The sequence below is a fragment of the Aricia agestis genome, chromosome 3, assembly GCF_905147365.1.
Source record: "Aricia agestis chromosome 3, ilAriAges1.1, whole genome shotgun sequence".
Classification (NCBI taxonomy): domain Eukaryota; kingdom Metazoa; phylum Arthropoda; class Insecta; order Lepidoptera; family Lycaenidae; genus Aricia; species Aricia agestis.
Genome location: NC_056408.1, coordinates 5015502 through 5033973, shown reverse-complemented (window position 1 = coordinate 5033973; position 18472 = coordinate 5015502). Strand labels below are relative to the sequence as shown.

Below are 18472 nucleotides of genomic sequence, written 5' to 3'. Positions count from 1 at the left end.
TGGCGACCCTCCTATCGCAATCTACAGGTTGAAAAACACTGATCACAATCGTGAAATCACTAGACGTGCCAACTTACGCCAGTCGATTGTAGAACGCCGTTGGAATCAACTATTCAATTTTAAGTACGTGTTAGTAAGCGTAAGTAACGCCTCCGTGGTCCAGTGGTTTAGAGCGTGGCTCTTGACTCGGAGGTCGTGGGTTAGATTCCCACATTGGAAACATGTTATTTCCAAGTTAAGTAAGGACAATGCAGGCTGGCAGGCTGAGTGTGACAAGTAAGATGATCCATGCATCGGATGGGGATGTAGAAATTCGGTCCTGCGCCTGATCTCTCGCCAGTCGTGTCAGACTTCCGTCCCACTGCGTTATGAGAGTAAAAGGAATAGAGAGTACTCTTGTGTACTGCGCACACACTTTTTTTATGAAATAAGGGGGCAAACGAGCAAAAGGGGCACCTGATGGAAAGCAACTTCCGTCGCCCATGGACACTCGCAGCATCAGAAGAGCTGCAAGTGCGTTGCCGGCCTTTTAAAAAGGTAATAGGGGAGGGTAGGGAAGGGAAGGGAATAGGGGAGGGTAGGGAAGGGAATAGGGTAGGGGATTGGGCCTCCGGTAAACTCACTCACTCGGCGAAACACAGCGCAAGCGCTGTTTCACGCCGGTTTTCTGTAAGAACGTGGTATTTCTCCGGTCAAGCCGGCCCATTCGTGCCGAAGCATGGCTCTCCCACGTATGAACTACTTGATATACACTTGGGCACTATATAACTACTGCTGCATAACTGGCCTGGGTTTCAATGAAACCGGCCACCGTCACCGATAACCGGCATGGGAGTTATTATGAGTGACCGTAAGTACGTGTTAGCGAGTGAAATCACGTGTGTCTTGTGAGTAAAAGCCTGATTACTAAAAAATTACTTGTTAGTATAAGTACGTTTTAGTAAGTGTAAGTACATGTTGAGTGTAAGTACGTGCTAGTAAGCGTGTCAGGCTTATTGGAGCTTTACAGTGCATACTGAAGTTTAAAATTTTGTTGGGAATTATCTAAAGTTTCAGTTGAGAGAATAGTGAATGAAGTGTTGACGATATTTTAAATAATGCTATATTATAATTAATATTTTAAATCCAAAATAGAGACCTAAGAAATGAATCTTAGCTGTCTTCACATTCACCTCGTGTCATGAGAGTAAAGCACCGTGTGTATGGCGCACATACTTGGGCACTATAAAATAATTTTGGTTTGGTTTTTTCTTCCAGACCAGCTTCGGATTGAAATCAAAGTAGTAGCGAATATACTCAATCATGAGTAAACAACAAAATATTGAATCATCTGTATTATTAAACCATTTTCATGGCCATCCATCAACATAAACAGTAGCCCGAGTTTTAATGTCGGCCTTAAACGTAATTAAAATAATTAAATTACAATCCGCAAGATTAGTGGCGAATTTGAACGGGTCAGTTGTTTTTAAGATTAGCGATTTAAGCCTCTAAGCCCGCCGTGGTTAATCTTTGTTTAGTCGCACAGAAATGATTTGATTAATTATCAACAACAGGCAATTTGGACAGGCTGATCCGAAAGTACAAAAAGAATACAGTATATTAGAAAAATAAGAAGACCATAGACATACAGTTTAAACTGCGTACAGTTTAAAAGTGGGTAACTAACAAGAGGAGCATGTTTTTATGCTTTAGGGCCGGGAAAATTATTTGAAATAAAAAAATGTGGATTTTATGTATAGCCTACTAACCAAATGATGTAGTAGGTATAAGTTACAAGGTTTGTTCAAATTATTATAAGAGAAAAATGTGTAATTGACGTTATGTTATAAAATGTTTTGTTACTTACCTACGTCTTGAATTATGAGAAAAATTAGGCAACACGTACGAATTTATTGAACTAACTAGCTGACCCGGCAAGTGTTGTTTCGCCATATAAATTATTTCTAGTATCAATATAAAAAGTAGATAAAAACCTATTCTCAGGTCTAACGAATTTACTTACAATGTTGATGTACTTACTTATCACTAATAAATTGTTTTTGTTACAGATCATGATGTTCTATACCGGATTGAGAATGAAAGTAAGTTAATTTTAAATCTCTTTTTAAATCTGCACCCTGAAAGCACAGCAATATGCACAATAAAATGATATAAAATACTAAAGAGATTTTTTTATCTGTCACTTTGTCTACTCTTCCGTAGAAAGAAATTCTCTCTCAACAGGCTTAGCATAGCAACATTGGAAACGGGAATGAATGAAACTGACAGATTTTGGTGACAAAATGGCGGATTTTCTTTGTCTAACTCATTTTGTCTATTTTTCCGTAGAAAGAACCGCTTCTATGGTGACCATGCTTAGCCTGCAGGTTTTGCTACGCGAAAAAGCAGAACGCAGGGACTATTTGAAATTTAGTTTATACTCTAGAAGACTTGTAAATTTACCGTGTAATATGTAATATCCGTTAAAATACATTTAATTTTAACGAGCTGAGATGCGTTTTCGGTGCAGAGTTATCTGATGGAACCTTAATACTTTGGTCATAAGGATCGTTTTGCAACAAACTCTGAGGTAAAATATCTCGGAGTGTAGTGAAGTCTATCTGTATGTAAAGTAAGTAATTACAAAGCCATTCGGTGCTGTTAGATTGAAAATGTCCCTTTGTTAGAGGAGTTTTATACTGTTACATGAACGTTACGGGTAATAGGGTGTTAAGTGTTGAAATAATGTGTTTTACTTTAGTTTTAATCTCAATGAAACTTGAGTAGCGTAGACATTTGAATCTCTAAAATATAATATTCATTCTTATAGTGAAGAATGAACGTATTTTTTTTTATAATTATATTCTTTTAATAATAAAAACGTTATCTTTAAGAAACTTACCACACCACATATTTTTTTATTTCCATTAAAGACGCGTCTATGGGCTTTTCTGATTTCGCTGAACCTTTTTTTGTCTCATTTTTTATATTAATTTTTTTTCGTTTTTTATATGGACGCTTCACCATCCTCTCATAAGCATTTTCCATGAGCGTGTCAAGCAGTTGTAACAGCTATAATAATATGAGTTAGATTTTAATTATCAGTTTTTTACTCTTCCCCCTAAGATGACACTACCAACCATCAAGTCATTTTAATGTAACCTTAATCATTACCAATTATACGTGGGAGAGCCATGCTTCGGCACGAATGGGCCGGCTCGACCGGATAAATACCACGTTCTCACAGAAAACCGGCGTGAAACAGCGCTTGCGCTGTGTTTCACTGAGTGAGTGAGTTTACCGGAGGCCCAATCCCCTACCCTATTCCCTTTCCTACCCTCCCCTATTCCCTTTCCTTCCCTACCCTCCCCTATTACCCTATTCCCTCTTAAAAGGCCGGCAACGCACATGCAGCTCTTCTGATGCTGCGAGTGTCCATGGGCGACGGAAGTTGCTTTCCATCAGGTGACCCGTATGCTCGTTTGCCCCCTTATTTCATAAAAAAAAAAAAAAAAAAAAAAAAAACCTTAATCATACATAATTTACCAATATTATTAAACTTCACAATTAAGTTGTGAATTTTAATAACAAGGCCGCAACAATTAAATGGTTTCCAAGACTAATATACAAAGGAGTTGGCACGGTTTGGTGGTTCCTCTAACTTCATTAATATGGCTTTTACCCTTGTCATAAGTTAATTTGTAATGATATTGACTAATATTAAGGTACGGAAATTCTTCATTTAAGGTGCCAGGGTTTTCATAAATGTTTGTAATTGATTGTACCGGTGGTTCTTGGTGGAAATGCATATTAAACACTAATAAAACAATATTTGCGTGCACTTTTTCCACTATATTAAGAAATTATTAACGAATTACACGACCGGTTTCGAAATTAAATCACACCTGAAGATGATTAATTTCGAAACCGGTCGTGTAATTTGTTAATAATTTCTTAATATAGTGGAAAAAGTGCACGCAAATATTGTTTTATTAGTGTTCATAAATGTTACCTATGTAACAAGTTAATAATAAAGAGAACAAAATAGGAAAATAGAGTCTTAGATAATATTAACATACTCCAATTATTTTGACATTCTTTACTTGTTTCTTAAAATGCCTTCATTATATTAGCCTATAGTAGATTGTATTTGCAGCTACACCTGAATAGCGAATGTTTAAATTATTGAAATCTTCTAAACGTTTTGAAGATGCATAACTTACAAAATATTTTTTTAGGAAAAAAATATTTAAACAGCAATTTTTAAATTTTTTTTTATGAAATAAGGGGGCGAACGAGCAAACGGGTCACCTGATGGAAAGCAACTTCCGTCGCCCATGGACTATATACACTCGCAGTATCAGAAGAGCTGCAAGTGCGTTGCCGGCCTTTTAAGAGGGATCAGAGTAATAGGGGAGGGTAAGGAAGGGAAGGGAATAGAGGAGGATAGAGAAGGGTAGGGGATTGGGCCTCCGGTAAACTCACTCACTCGGCGAAACACAGCGCGAGCACCGTTACATGCCGGTTTTCTGTGAAAACGTGGTATTTCTCCGGTCGAGCCGGCCCATTCGTGCCGAAGCATGGCTTTCCCACGTGTAATTAAATTATTTTTATGGAATTTGGATAAGAATACCTTCTGCCTTCATACTACATAAATATTAACCTCATTAGTTAAATTACATAATGCACAAGTTACATACTTATAAAATGTCTCGTAGAAACACATTCTGTTTTGAATTTTCAGTGTAATTTGTAGAAGCAAGCAACAAGCCAGTTAACTAATTGCGGTTGCAGAATTTGCTGCGGCGTAGGATTTGCTACAATTACTTTTCTTACAACGCTTCTTACGATTTCAAAGAGCGCATATGAAACATGGTTGGTGATTATTCTAATTCAAGAGTACGTTTTCGTACATATAAATTACGATATTATGCTTTGTATAAGAATATGTCGGTTCCTATCTTAGATCCTACCTTCTGTAATATTACAGAAGTCATAATATTACAGTAGCATATTATACTTAAGTACTAAGTATAGTTATACCACAGAATAGATAATAGTACAAGTAATACACCCTGCATTAAGTACATACTTAGGACTACACTAGAGTCTAGAGCAGGGGTCACCAATTAGTTTCGCTCGGGGTCAGTTTTAAGAAATAAAATGACCTTCGCGGTCCACACAATATTTAAAAAAATATTTATTAAACAAATGTCATTACGGAAATTACAAAGGTGTTTATTTGTATCAATGAGAAAAGTGTCAATTCTTGTTGCTACAAGTTCATCAGTATGTCGAGACTGAAATTAATTTTTAAAGAAGAACATGCTTGGTCCGCACACAATGGGTCGGCGGTCCGGATGCGGACCGCGGTCCGCCATTTGGTGACCCCTGGTCTAGAGCCTCAGTAGTCTAGTGTTCTAGAATCTAGATGGTTAAGAGCTCTCGACTTTTTTGATTTGATTCCTGCTTCGGAGCCCCCAAAAAATCAAGTTACCTTTGCCTTATTTCATTGCAACAGTGGTATTGTAAAGTAATGTTAAAAGTTTGTCAAAATCCGTTGTTATAAAGGCCGAATAATGTTTTTTATTCCCCCACTACTTTTTATTACCACGCCCATCTGAAATGATAAACGGGGTATAATTTTGTCAATGGCGAAGTTTTGTAATAAATAAGGGATGTTTTCACTAAGAAGTTCCTTTGTTGAGGTCAGTCTAGGCACAAAGCCAGGCTTAATGTTAGCTAAAGGACGCCCGACGAATAGTTCACAATAAGTTAGTTCTAAATATATATACAAAGTTTTGTCTGTTTGTGACTTCGGAATTAAGTAGGATCTAAAACAGGACTAGTTGCTTGTAATGGATAATAGGATGGGTTTGTTGGGACAGATTTGTTTAGTTACTTATAATTAAACTTTTTTGGGTTGGTTTCTTTGATAATCTCATCCCACATCCTGACATTTAGCTGAAAGCCCTTATTGTTAACTTCTTTCACGGATGCTTTTAATAATTTTAAGTAAATATAATTTGACAACCTCTGTGGCTCAATTATTGGTTTAGTGTGGGGCAGCTCAAGCCGGGGGTCGCGGGTTCGAACCCCGCTGACGGAACAAAAAGTTTTCAATGTTCCCGGGTCTGGATGTGTATTAAATATGTCGTCTGGTACCTGTAACACAAGTCCTTCTTTCAAGGTACTTAGCACGGGGCCAGATTGACGTGGTGTGAAGAGTACATAGATATTATTATATTAATATAATAATAATAATAATTTAGTGAACTGTAATAAAATATTATATTATTTACTTTTACAAAAATATAGTTAAATGCGAAAATATAATAATTTATTTATCCTATCTTTAGGCTTAGACCGCGAAACGATTCAATTTAAAATTGGTAGTTATAGTTTTTATCTCGGAAAAGTGTACGGTTCTCAAGGGATACCTACTCCATTTTGGTGCAATAGAGATGAAGGTCATCCTGTAAAGTATATTTCATGATTATAGAAGCTTATTCAAAATATTATATTCTTCTATTCATGCCGATTTCTAGGAGAGCTTTCGTTCTTTAGGAGTTCATACTCGTAAGTATTTGCCAAGTGTTTGGCAATAAAAGCAATCTCAATCCCAGGGATTGGCAATTTTAGGAACAATACGCTAACGGATTTAATCAAGGATACAACTAGATATTTCATTCCGAGCGTAAGGTAGGTAAGTTGGGAAGAACTACATACATTGTAAAAGTTGCTAATCCCTACTGATCTTATGTATGTGTGACTTTAACTTCTTCATTTTCAACAGATTAAAATAAAATCAGCCAAGTGCGAGTCGGACTCGCGGACGAAGGGTTCCGTACTGATACGGAACAAAAATAGGCTAAGAATTAAATTTTTATTTTATTTTAATGTTATTGTTAAATATTAAAGTACATCTTATCTTATATATATAGCAATATTATCTTATCTTATCTTATATATATTGTATATATATATATATATATATATATATATATATATATATATATATATATATATATATATATATATATATATATATATATATATATATATATACAAGAATTGCTCGGGTTTCGGGGGCGATAAATCGATCTAGCTAGGAATCATTTTTAGAAAATGTCTTTTTATTCGTGTTTTGTCAATATTGAGCAAAGCTCGGTGAAATAGCTAGTAATAGTATAACAGAAGAATGTGTGAAAAATTTAATTGCCTACCTCTTGCCACTATTAATATACTTAGAGCAAAAAAGGCCGAAAAAATCACATTTGTTGTATGGGAACCCCCCTTAAATATTAATTTTATTTGTTTTCAGAATTTGTTGTCGGCATCAGATATACACAATTTGTGAAAATTTCAGAAGTCTAGCTATAGCGGTTCTTGAGATACAGCCTGGAGACAGACAGGCGGACAGGCAACGAAGTCTTACTAATAGGGTCCCGTTTTTACCCTTTGGGTACGGAACCCTAAAAAGGAGGCTATTAATTCGACCCGTGTATATTAATATGTAATATTTCCCGAACTGCCAAGTTTTCCTACACCTAATATGTTAGTCTATATCAGCGTCGGAACAAATGTGCCAAATTTCAGAAGTGTGTGTATGTATGTGTGGTATGTATTTATATAATCTTTTTTATTGTAGATACTAGGTTTTGTACAACTTAGGGAACACATGTTCAATAGGTTTCATCAAAATCGGTTCAGTAGTTTTTGAGATACGGAATATGGAATTCGGTTGTTTTATTTAAAATATTATTACAACATTACTTTTTGGTCTGAAGAGGTCCTGGAGGAATTTCGAATTCCGCACCCTCCCATTCAATATACGACCGGCTCTTGACCTCTTTAAATTAATATTTACATCCCTAACAATACAATATTTAACAAACATTGTATTTCACCGGCGCCCGTATAATTCGGTAATTTATATGTGAGGCCTAAAAAGCGAAACAATTGGCTGGCCGCCAGCACTGGTGTTGACAACTGAACCACTCTAAACAGCAAACATTATTGTAGCTCATATTTCCACCTAAATAAACTTAGCTGACATTCAATACGGTGAAAACGGTTGCCGATTGTATTTAAAGTGCAAATATTTCGTTTCGAGTGTCTAGCCCAGTTGTGGGTAGTTCTTGTTTTGATTTCAAGAGAATTGATATACTAAGTAGACATCAGGATTAGGCAAACGTAGCATACTTTAGGGCTGGTATAAATAGTCAGTGCTTAAGATGCGACCCGGTCTCAAGAGGCGGTTCGGCTCTGTGATTGGTTGGCTGTCAAAATTTGGACCAATCACTGAACTGAACTGAACCGTGTCTTGAGACCGAGATGCATCTTGAGTACTGACTATTTATACCGGCCTAGGACAGTGTTTTGCAAGCTTTTTGTGTTCAAGGTAAATCTGGGTTCCGTTTTATGGTTCAGTAGTCAGCCAAGTTTTGTTGATTACAGAACCCTATAACAGAACCCTAACGAGCTGATTTTTTGTATATTGATAGATTAGTAGTCATATAATTTAAGAGTAACATTGTCCTACAAATAAAACAGTCCTGGATATTTTAGGACCATCAATTCAAAGTATGAAATCCTTTCTACCTCTGTTAACTACCACTTTCGAGACTTTTCGCAAAAAAATGTTGTTCGTCTTATCAAAATGAAGCTACTCACAAAAAAATTACTTGATAGTAAAAAAAAATATTCGTTCTATGGCTCTCGTACCTAAACTATACCCTACCTTTTCTAGAAAAGTTAAAATTTTTGGAGGTACACCCAGAAATTAATCAGCGTGTACAGGTATGCTCTGTACCCAATTCATATTCCTTTCGTCGATTCTCCTGAGATGTTGCTTTTTTGTTTCTTATAAACTAGGAAATCTAGGAATATATAGGTTACAAAATTACATTTTTCGTGTCACACCAATTACTGGCTCCGGTACACCAATATTCGTATTGAGATGCAGGGTGTCCTACGTAGGACTCCCTGCATCTCAATGGACTGACGATTTGAAGAAGAAGAAGGTGGCGGGCAGTAGATCGGATGGATGAGGACTCCTCGAGATTGTGATGGTTGGCGCTCATTGTAATGGGCCTACTTTCAGAAGTAGTCGGTGATAAGCTGATGATAACGATGAACCGATTTAATGTCCACTGCGTAGGATAATCGTAAAGATACCGTGTCCATCCGCGTATAATATTGGAGAGTAATTTTTGTTACAAAATGGACGAAGAAAAAATTGTCCTTAAAGGTGATCGCACATTTATCAGCACGCACGCGCCGAACGCACCGCATTTTAGAATTAGTTTTTTTTTTATGAAATAAGGGGGCAAACGAGCAAACGGGTCACCTGATGGAAAGCAACTTCCGTCGCCCATGGACACTCGCAGCATCAGAAGAGCTGCAGGTGCGTTGCCGGCCTTTTAAGAGGGAATAGGGTAATAGCAGAGGGTAGAAATGGGAAGGGAATAGGGGAGGGTAGGGAAGGGAATGGGGTAGGGGATTGGGCCTCCGGTAAACTCACTCACTCGGCGAAACACAGCGTAAGCGCTGTTTCACGCCGCTTTTCTGTGAGAACGTGGTATTTCTCCGGTCGAGTCGGCCCATTCGTGCCGCAGCATGGCTCTCCCACGTAAAATATTGTTTGAAATGATGTGAAACCTTGGTCCTCGCACATTCACCCGCACCGTACGCGCGGCATTTCGTGTACTATGCAGTGCACGTTCGACGCGTACGGCGCGTACGGTGCTGCCAAATGTGCGATCAGCTTTACAAAATAAGATACAAAATGTGACGTCTACGTGACGGGAAAGAGCAGTGCCTGTTATGTGACGATGGGGAATGTTATGTTATCGTGTCAACTTCATTTCAAATGATCTGATGCTGCATAAAATTTTAGGGGTTCGTCTCATGGGGTGATTTTGAGGAATGATCGCACTAAATATTTATCGTAATACTTGGTTTATGAATTGGTATCGAAAGATTTTTTAGTTGGTCTTTATAGTTGGGGAGGGGAAGAGGGGATTTCAGGAGTAGCTCGAGCGTGTCAAATTAAGCTTGCATAGGCTTTCGACATTTTGTGTCTAGTTATTATGGTATAGAAATCAGATTTCTCAGGTGGTGGGTAAAAAAAATTTTTTTTTTGAATATTGAAATGTCGTTAGATCTGTCAGATTAAGATATATGATATGTTTAGTATACCCCAAAGAAGCTTCTATAAAAAGCACTGACGATTCAAAGGTTAGGTAACCCTTTTTAAAATGTCCCTACATTTTAAAAATTTAAAATATAAAAAAATAAAGCTTCATATTTTCTTAACTAAGCTTCGCAGATATTTTATTTTCCTCTAAACTAAATGATTTAGTCCTCGTTGTCTAAAATATATTTATAATTTACCTAAATAAGCAATTTTCTGAATATATTTTCTTTTTAAAAACCTAAAATGGCTGCAGTTTCTGAACCCACCGCTAAAATAAAAAAACGCTCTTATTATTTTTTTATCAGCTTTACCTAATGTACAAAACCTACTAGGTCTCCATAACGCTCGAGTAACTACAAAAATAGCACCCTCCCCTCCTCTACTATTATCAAGGGGACCGATATATGCATTATCATGACAACTAAATTTCAAGGCTCTTTTAATTAATAATTGTTGTTAAAGTTGCGGCAAAAGGCACCACGATTATTGTCAATACGAGACAACATACACTTCTGTACACGTTCGTGTTATTTGTCCATCATGGGAATATGTAGGACAGCGTGAAAATATTTTTTTCCAAAGAATTTTAGCTGCAGAAGATAAAACTCTAACATTTATTAAAATTATATTATGGTAGCATTGCCCTGAAAATATTGAAATAACACAGCTATCAAAACGTATTGTTGCAGACATAATAAAAATAAAATCATGTATCCGAATATATCCAAATTGTCTACTTACAAGGCGGCGTTGTAACAAAGCTTATGGCCCTTAAATATTATGTGCATATTAAAGCGACAAAGATGCGTATCTAAATCATACATAGAATAAGTCATATCAATCGAAATAAAAAATTTGTGCGTCCTAAATTCGACTTTACGACGGTACCCCTAGGGTCGAATTTCGTTGAATTATTGATCACGTAGACGTAAAAAGGCTCGACAGTCGACATCCCGTATTACGGTAAGAGGATTACGGTATGGTGTCGGGTTGGTCGAACGACTTGATTCTTGCCTCTTTTATGTTCGATAAATCATATTGACGCGATTGTAAATCTTCAGATTGGAATGTACAATCTTTTGTTCACTGACGCAATGTTGGATGCAAATTTGTCAACAATTTTCCGGGATTGAATAACGGGATGGAGAGAAAAAGAAAGATTTGGATTTGAACGGATCTGTTGATGTAGCAAATTCTTTTTGACAGTGATTTATCTATATATATATATATATATATATATATATATATATATATATATATATATATATATATATATTTTTAAGAGTATATATATATATATATATATATATATATATATATATATATATATATCATTTATCTAATATAGGTATTAAGGTGACGTCGCGTTAAAGTAAAAATCGTTTTGGATATGTTTTAGAACGGCTTGTTTGAAAAAATGGTTTTTGTCGCGTAATTTAAAAAACATAAATATATATCATATTTTAAGCTATGGGAAAACTATAGTGTATGCTTTTTATACAAATTATGGAAGCTTAAATAACTCTCCTATGTTGGCAAAATAAGAATCCCTGTTTTTATAGAGGTTTTATAGAGGTTTATCCATTTTAATTTAACAATCCTTCAGGATATATTAACCATCTTTTAAGCATTTCTTTGTAACTGGATAACTCCCGCAACTCCGTTGCGCCAAAATTCGTTTATCGCGCGAAACCCGTGAATTTTTTTCTGCATAAAAATATCCTGTGTCCTTTCCCGAGACTTTAAGTATCTTTATTCCGAATTTCAGTAAAATATATATACCAAGCGGTTTGGGAATGAAAAGGTTATAGACAGACGACAGTTTCGCATTTGTAAACTAATAGGTATGTATTATCTAATAAATCTTCTTTAATATATAAAACTCAAAGGTGACTGATTGACATGGTGATCTATCAACGCACAGACGGACAAACCACTAGACGGATCGGGCTGAAATTTGGCATGTAGGTAGATATTATGGCGTAGGCTAAGAAACGATTTTTATTAATTCCACCTCCAAGGTGTTAAAATAGGGGATGAAAGTTTGTATTTTTTTTTTAATGAAATAAGGGGGCAAACGAGCAAACGGGTCACCTGATGGAAAGCAACTTCCGTCGCCCACGGACACTCGCAGCATCATAAGAGCTGCAAGTGCGTTGCCGGCCTTTTAAGAGTGAATAGGGTAATAGGGGAGGATAGGGAAGGGAAGGGAAGGGAATAGTTGAGGGTAGGGAAGGGAATAGAGTAGGGGTTAGGGGATTGGGCCTCCAGTTAACTCACTCACTCGGCGAAACACAGCGCAAGCGCTGTTTCACGCCGGTTTTCTGTGAGAACATGGTATTTTTCCGGTCGAGCCGGCCCATTCGTGCCGAAGCATGGCTCTCCCACGTATGTATTTATATTTATATCCCACGTATGTTTTATTGTGTTGTATATAATAATACTTCTTAACGCGAGCGAAGCCGCGGGCAAAAGCTCGTCAAAGATAAAATAGAAAAGTATTGGTTAGTTTGAACGAACCACAGAAAAAAATGCCCTTGAATTTTTCAATAGTTTAACTCATTGGACTAAAGAATTATATGCGGATTAACCACAGGTCGACTTCAATGCCACGGGTTGATACCGCGTGCAATAAACAGGTGCCTTACTCCCGAAACTGATATCGATTTCGATTTTCGATTTCAACGGTTTTTTGACACTTTAGACATCTAAAATATGTCTAAAAAATGTCAAAAAACCGTTGAAATCGAAAATCGGAACCGATATCAGTTTCGGGAGTAAGGCACCTGAGAAAACTTGAATTTTGACAATTTCGAGAGCGAAACTAGAAACAAGAAAAAAATTAATTGCAGTAATATTTGGTTTCTAACTTCAATGATGTTGAAACTACCGATTATTTGACTATAATATAGGTATAATAATAATAGCTCCCACACCGGTTTCGGTGACGGTGGCCGGTTTCATTGAAACCAGGCCAGCTACGCAGGAGTAATTTATAGTGCCCAAGTGTGTGCGCAGTACACAAGAGCACTCTCTATTCCTTTACTCTCATAACCCAGTGGGACGGACGACCGACACGACTGGCGAGAGATCAGGCGCAGGACCGACTTTTTAGATGCCCATCCGACGCATGGATCATCTTACTTGTCAGACAATCAGGTGATCAGCCTGCATTGTCCTAACCAAACTTGGAAATAACATGTTTCCAACGCGGGAATCGAACCCACGACCTCCGAGTCAAGAGCCGCGCTCTATACCACTAGACCACGGAGGCGCTAATATAGGTATTAAGGTGACGTTGCGTTAAAGTAAAAAATCGTTTTGGATATGTTTTAGAACGGCTTGTTTGAAAAAATGGTTTTTGTCGCGTAATTTAAAAACCATAAATATATATCATATTTTAAGCTATGGGAAAACTATAGTGTATGCTTTTTATACAAATTATGGAAGCTTAAATAACTCTCCTATGTTGGCAAAATAAGAATCCCTGTTTTTATAGAGGTCTTTCTGATTAATTATTCTGTGTTGACCAATCGTGTTATGCTATGGGTAATTCAAAAATAAAGACATGATGAATACTGACAATGAACTGTAATTTCTTAGCTTTAATCATTGCTGAGAAAAATCGAAATCGCTGCAGCCAAATTATCAAGGCGTCACCTTAAAGCCTCCGAATCTAAATTCGTATTGAATTCTATTAGAAATATTTCTTAAAAAATCTATACATTTATTTTCTCTTACGTAGGTAGGTCTAGCTGTTTGTAGTTTTTGATTTTCCAACTTCGGTACACCGCACACCTGAGCAGCTGACCTGGTTCGGTCCTGATTTAAAATAAAACCATCTCCGGTCTCGCGAGGAATTCTGTAATAAATAAAAAATACGATCCATTAAGCCGGCACTATCTTAAGCGTAGAATTATTCTGTTACTGGCGTCTTATCTTTCTTTTATTTATACTTTATGAGCTGGCATTTTTTTAAATAACCCATCATCATAAACGTACAATGTACTATTAGAGAAGTTGATTCATAGGCAGATTGCGGACCTACCATAAAGTTGATATACCTAGCGGAATAGAGAAACAAAGGCCTGAGTAAGAGAGATGTCACCATCAGTAACACTGCATGGTAAAAAGAGACGTGTGATACATGACAGCAGCACTCTTTATTTGACGTCCAGTCGGCACGTGCCGCACGTTGACAATTTAATCTCCTAGAAATCATGTTCAACCATGCTTGTGTAAGTGTATAGGTACGAACACATATTTTTCGCACAGATGAAAACCAATTTTGGTTTCATTTGACAGCTCGAGATTGTTGCTCTATTCCGCTAGGTATATTAACTTTAAAAAAAAAAAAAAAAAAAAGGTATATTAACTTTATGGTTTCATCTGTGTGTAAAAATATGTGTACGTATACACTTACACAAGCATGATTGAACATGATTTCTATGAGATTAAATTGTCAACATGCGGTACGTGCCGACTGGACGTCAAAAAAAAAGAGTGCTGCTGTCATGTATCAGACGTCTCTTTTTACCACGCAGTGTTACTGATAGTGACATATCTCTTGCTCAGGCTTTTGTTTCTCTATTCCGCTAGGTATATTAACTTTATGTGTCAAACTCAGCCAAAAGATAATAAGTACCTACTTACCTACCTCCGACCATAATATGACGCAGGTCCGTCAACTGCCAATAAATCAATTTCTTTGATGATACCAGGCGAATTGTACACGTAGTTTTCGTTACCAAAGGTTGCCAATGATTGAGGTTCACGTATCTTGGGTTTCAATAAATATGATGCAAAGACGTCAAAAGGGTATTTTAAACCAATAACACCTGCAAATGTATTTTTTCAAACGTAAATATCATCGAATGAACTTTACACGGCATGTCAAATGAAACGTAAATATATTTTGGGAATGATTGAAATTAAAGGTCTAAAATTAGAGGTTGTATGATAAAAGCTTTAGTATATTTTTTTTCTACCGTGATACGTCTCTCATATAATAAAAATACATTTTGTGTCACGTTTTTCAAATTTTGTTAATTGGAATCTCGGAATTGGCTCCAACGATTTTCATGAAATATAGTATGGGGGTTTCGGGGGCGATAAATCGATCTAGCTAGGAATTATTTTTAGAAAATGTCATTTGATACGTGTTCCATCGAATACCGAGCAAAGCTCGGTTAAATAGCTAGTTTTAAATTAAATGACAAACATTTTTATGATGAGATTTATTTTAAAACCCTGTTTTTAACTACGTACTTCTTTTTCTGGTTAAAAAATTTTTCGCGAATGTGGGGTTTTTCAAATTATTATTCATTATACCTATGTCACTTTGACGTTTTATTTACCCATAGGACCACATCCGATCCCTGCCCCCCGGCTGCCCACTGGTTCCATGTTTGAGTCGAATGTTTAAGAAAATAAGTGTGCATTAGGTTATTGGTTATTTTACGAAAAATCTTTAACTTCTAATTTTCAAAATTTTGCAGGCATGAAATATAATTTTGACAAAATAATATAGTTAAGGAGTTTATGTGAAAATGATTATTTAAATTCTAGAATTCTAGAATTTCGTACCAAAATTCAATTCCTACACTAAAACATCACTAAAGCAACATTCTTCAAGCTCGTTTCAGACTACGCCATAATAATATAATAGCATAATATAATATAGAGCTCATAGCACAAGAATATCGCACACCATACATAACGTAAAGCAAGCCAATAATAATATAATATAGTACAGTACAGTACAGTGTGAACGTGTCCATAACAATCTATGGTGCGCGATATTCTCGTGCTATGAGCTATATACTAAATGCTATTATATTATAGCGTAGTCTGAAACCAGCTGAGTTACATTACGAAAACAATCGCTATACTGGCAAAGTTGCAGCAAATTGTTAAGCTCACGTCGCCACTACCTGCGAAGTTTAAAGAGATAAAAACTGCAGACATACGTCCGACTTACAAACTACTACTTACAAACTGCTACTTACAAACTTACACGAACTCCGTGCTAGTACTTAACAAAGGTATTCGAGGCAACTTCAAGCGGAGCAGACGCGTTAAATGATGTAGAAATTAACGGATAATTTAATTCCTTAGTGTGTTCCAAAAAGTGGAAATTTTCCAATATTATGTTAATTGTTTATAAAATTCGGTAAACAGGAGGTAATATTTCTATTATAAATCTATTCTAATGTGATTTATAACATAAATACCTCCTATACGTTTCGATGACGGTGGCTAGTTTCATTTAAAGCAGGCTAGTTACGCAGGAATACTTTTATCTTACTTTGTTTACTCTCATAACCCAGTAGGACGGACGATCGACAAGACCGGCGAGAGATCAGGCGTCTTTTTACACGCCCATCCGACGCATGGATTAAATTATACGTGGGAGAGCCATGCTTCGGCACGAATGGGCCGGCTCGACCGGAGAAATACCACGTTCTCACAGAACCGGCGTGAAACAGCGCTTGCGCTGTGTTTCGCCGAGTGAGTGAGTTTACCGGAGGCCCAATCCTATTCCCTTTCCTACCCTCCCCTATTCCCTTCCCTTCCCATAGTTACCCTCTCCTATTACCCTGTTCCCTCTTAAAAGGCCGGCAACGCACTTGCAGCTATTCTGATGCTGCGAGTGTCCATGGGCGACGGAAGTTGCTTTACATCAGGTGACCCGTTTGCTCGTTTGCCCCCTTATTTTATAAAAAAAAAATCTTACATAAAAGCCAGCTTAATAATTAGCTCTACCAAAGAATAACAAAAAATGTTATGCATTGGCAGGCAAGTTTAGCGCTGTTACGACTTGTACTTTAATACAGCGCTCTACAATTTGCGAAGTTGAAAAAGATCCAGGGCCTGTAGACAAGTGGCAAAGCGCTAACGCTAACGCTAGTGATAGCGCTACAAAATGTATGCGATTTGACATAAGTCATCGTTTCGCTAGCGAATACTAATGTCAAATCCATACATTTTGTAGCGCTAGCGTTATCGTTAGCGTTAGCGTTTTGCCACTTGTCTACGGGGGCTGGAAACAATGTAATGTGATAGTTTTCCAGGTAAATCGCAATTAGTATGTATATAAAGGGAATAATGCAGTGACCGCCGAACGTGGAGCGAATTCAAATTTTCCAGGAAGTTTTCATTTGGTTCTGGGAAAATGGAAAACTTCTTTTTGATTACGAACTACTAGTTATTGCGAATTCGCGTGAATTTCTTTTTAAGTTCGAAAGTTGGCTTTTCTAAAAGATATTATCACTTAGAAAGTTTTTCTGTATAACTTTGGCTTTAGGTGTACCAGAAGGTTGTGTAATTTTATTATTACTTTGCCAAAAGCTATATGCCTTTTGTCTAATATTAAGAACAGCGATTCTCAAAATGTCATCAGCCAATTAATTCAAACACAAAATATTATTTTTTTAAAGTCCTTATAAATTTCGATAGTAATTAAAAGGGTTCAGCACGTAAAAAGTTTGAATACCGCTGATCTAGACCTTATAAACTTACTTAAATCTCGAAGTGAAAAAGAAATACCGTCACGCATTAGTATAGTTTGAAAATTGGAATTAAGAACGCTTACCTTTGAACTTTAATTCATCGAAACAGTAGTGACGTCATTAATGTTTTGATCACGTTCCGTTCTACGTTTCTGATTAATACAAAATATATAACACAACAAGACAAATTATATATTTTAATGTGGGAGAGCCATGCTTCGGCACGAATGGGCCGGCTCGACTGGAGAAATACCATGTTCTCACAGAAAACCGGCGTGGAACGGCGCTTGCGCTGTGTTTCGCCGAGTGAGTGAGTTTACCGGAGGCCCAATACCCTACCCTATTCCCTTCCCTATTCACTTCCCTTCCATTCCCTCCCCTATACCCTTCCCTTCCCTACCCTCCCATATTACCCTATTCCCTCTTAAAAGGCTGGCAACGCACCTGCAGCTCTTCTGATGCTGCAAGTGTCCATGGGCGACGGAAGTTGCTTTCCATCAGGTGACCCGTTAGCTCGTTTGCCTCCTTATTTCATAAAAAAAAATACGGAACCCTAAAAAATGAGGAATCGACATTCGACATGCACCTTTTTTATATTCTCTTATTTTGTAGTCACAATAACGACAAATATTACACTTGCATTGAAAAATGGTTTACCACACAATTACTCGAGCCGACTGTAGTTTATTGGCATCGTTAGGTCTCGAACACACTCCAGCTTATCGCATTGAAATGTGAGGATACATCTTCAAGTGTTCTCAGATCGAATCACATTCTC

At 36.9% G+C, this 18472-nt stretch overlaps 1 protein-coding gene across 1 annotated transcript in view; it reads left to right on the top strand.

Annotated features, from left to right (window-relative positions):
* Window positions 1-18472, top strand: part of LOC121740579 (suppressor of lurcher protein 1-like) — an 87399-nt gene that overhangs the window by 10008 nt on the left and 58919 nt on the right. Inside the window, exon 2 of the mRNA XM_042133315.1 lies at window positions 2052-2084. Within this exon, the coding sequence (XP_041989249.1) occupies window positions 2055-2084 (30 nt within the window). The 5' untranslated portion in view covers window positions 2052-2054. The remainder of the gene's footprint in view (window positions 1-2051; window positions 2085-18472) is intronic.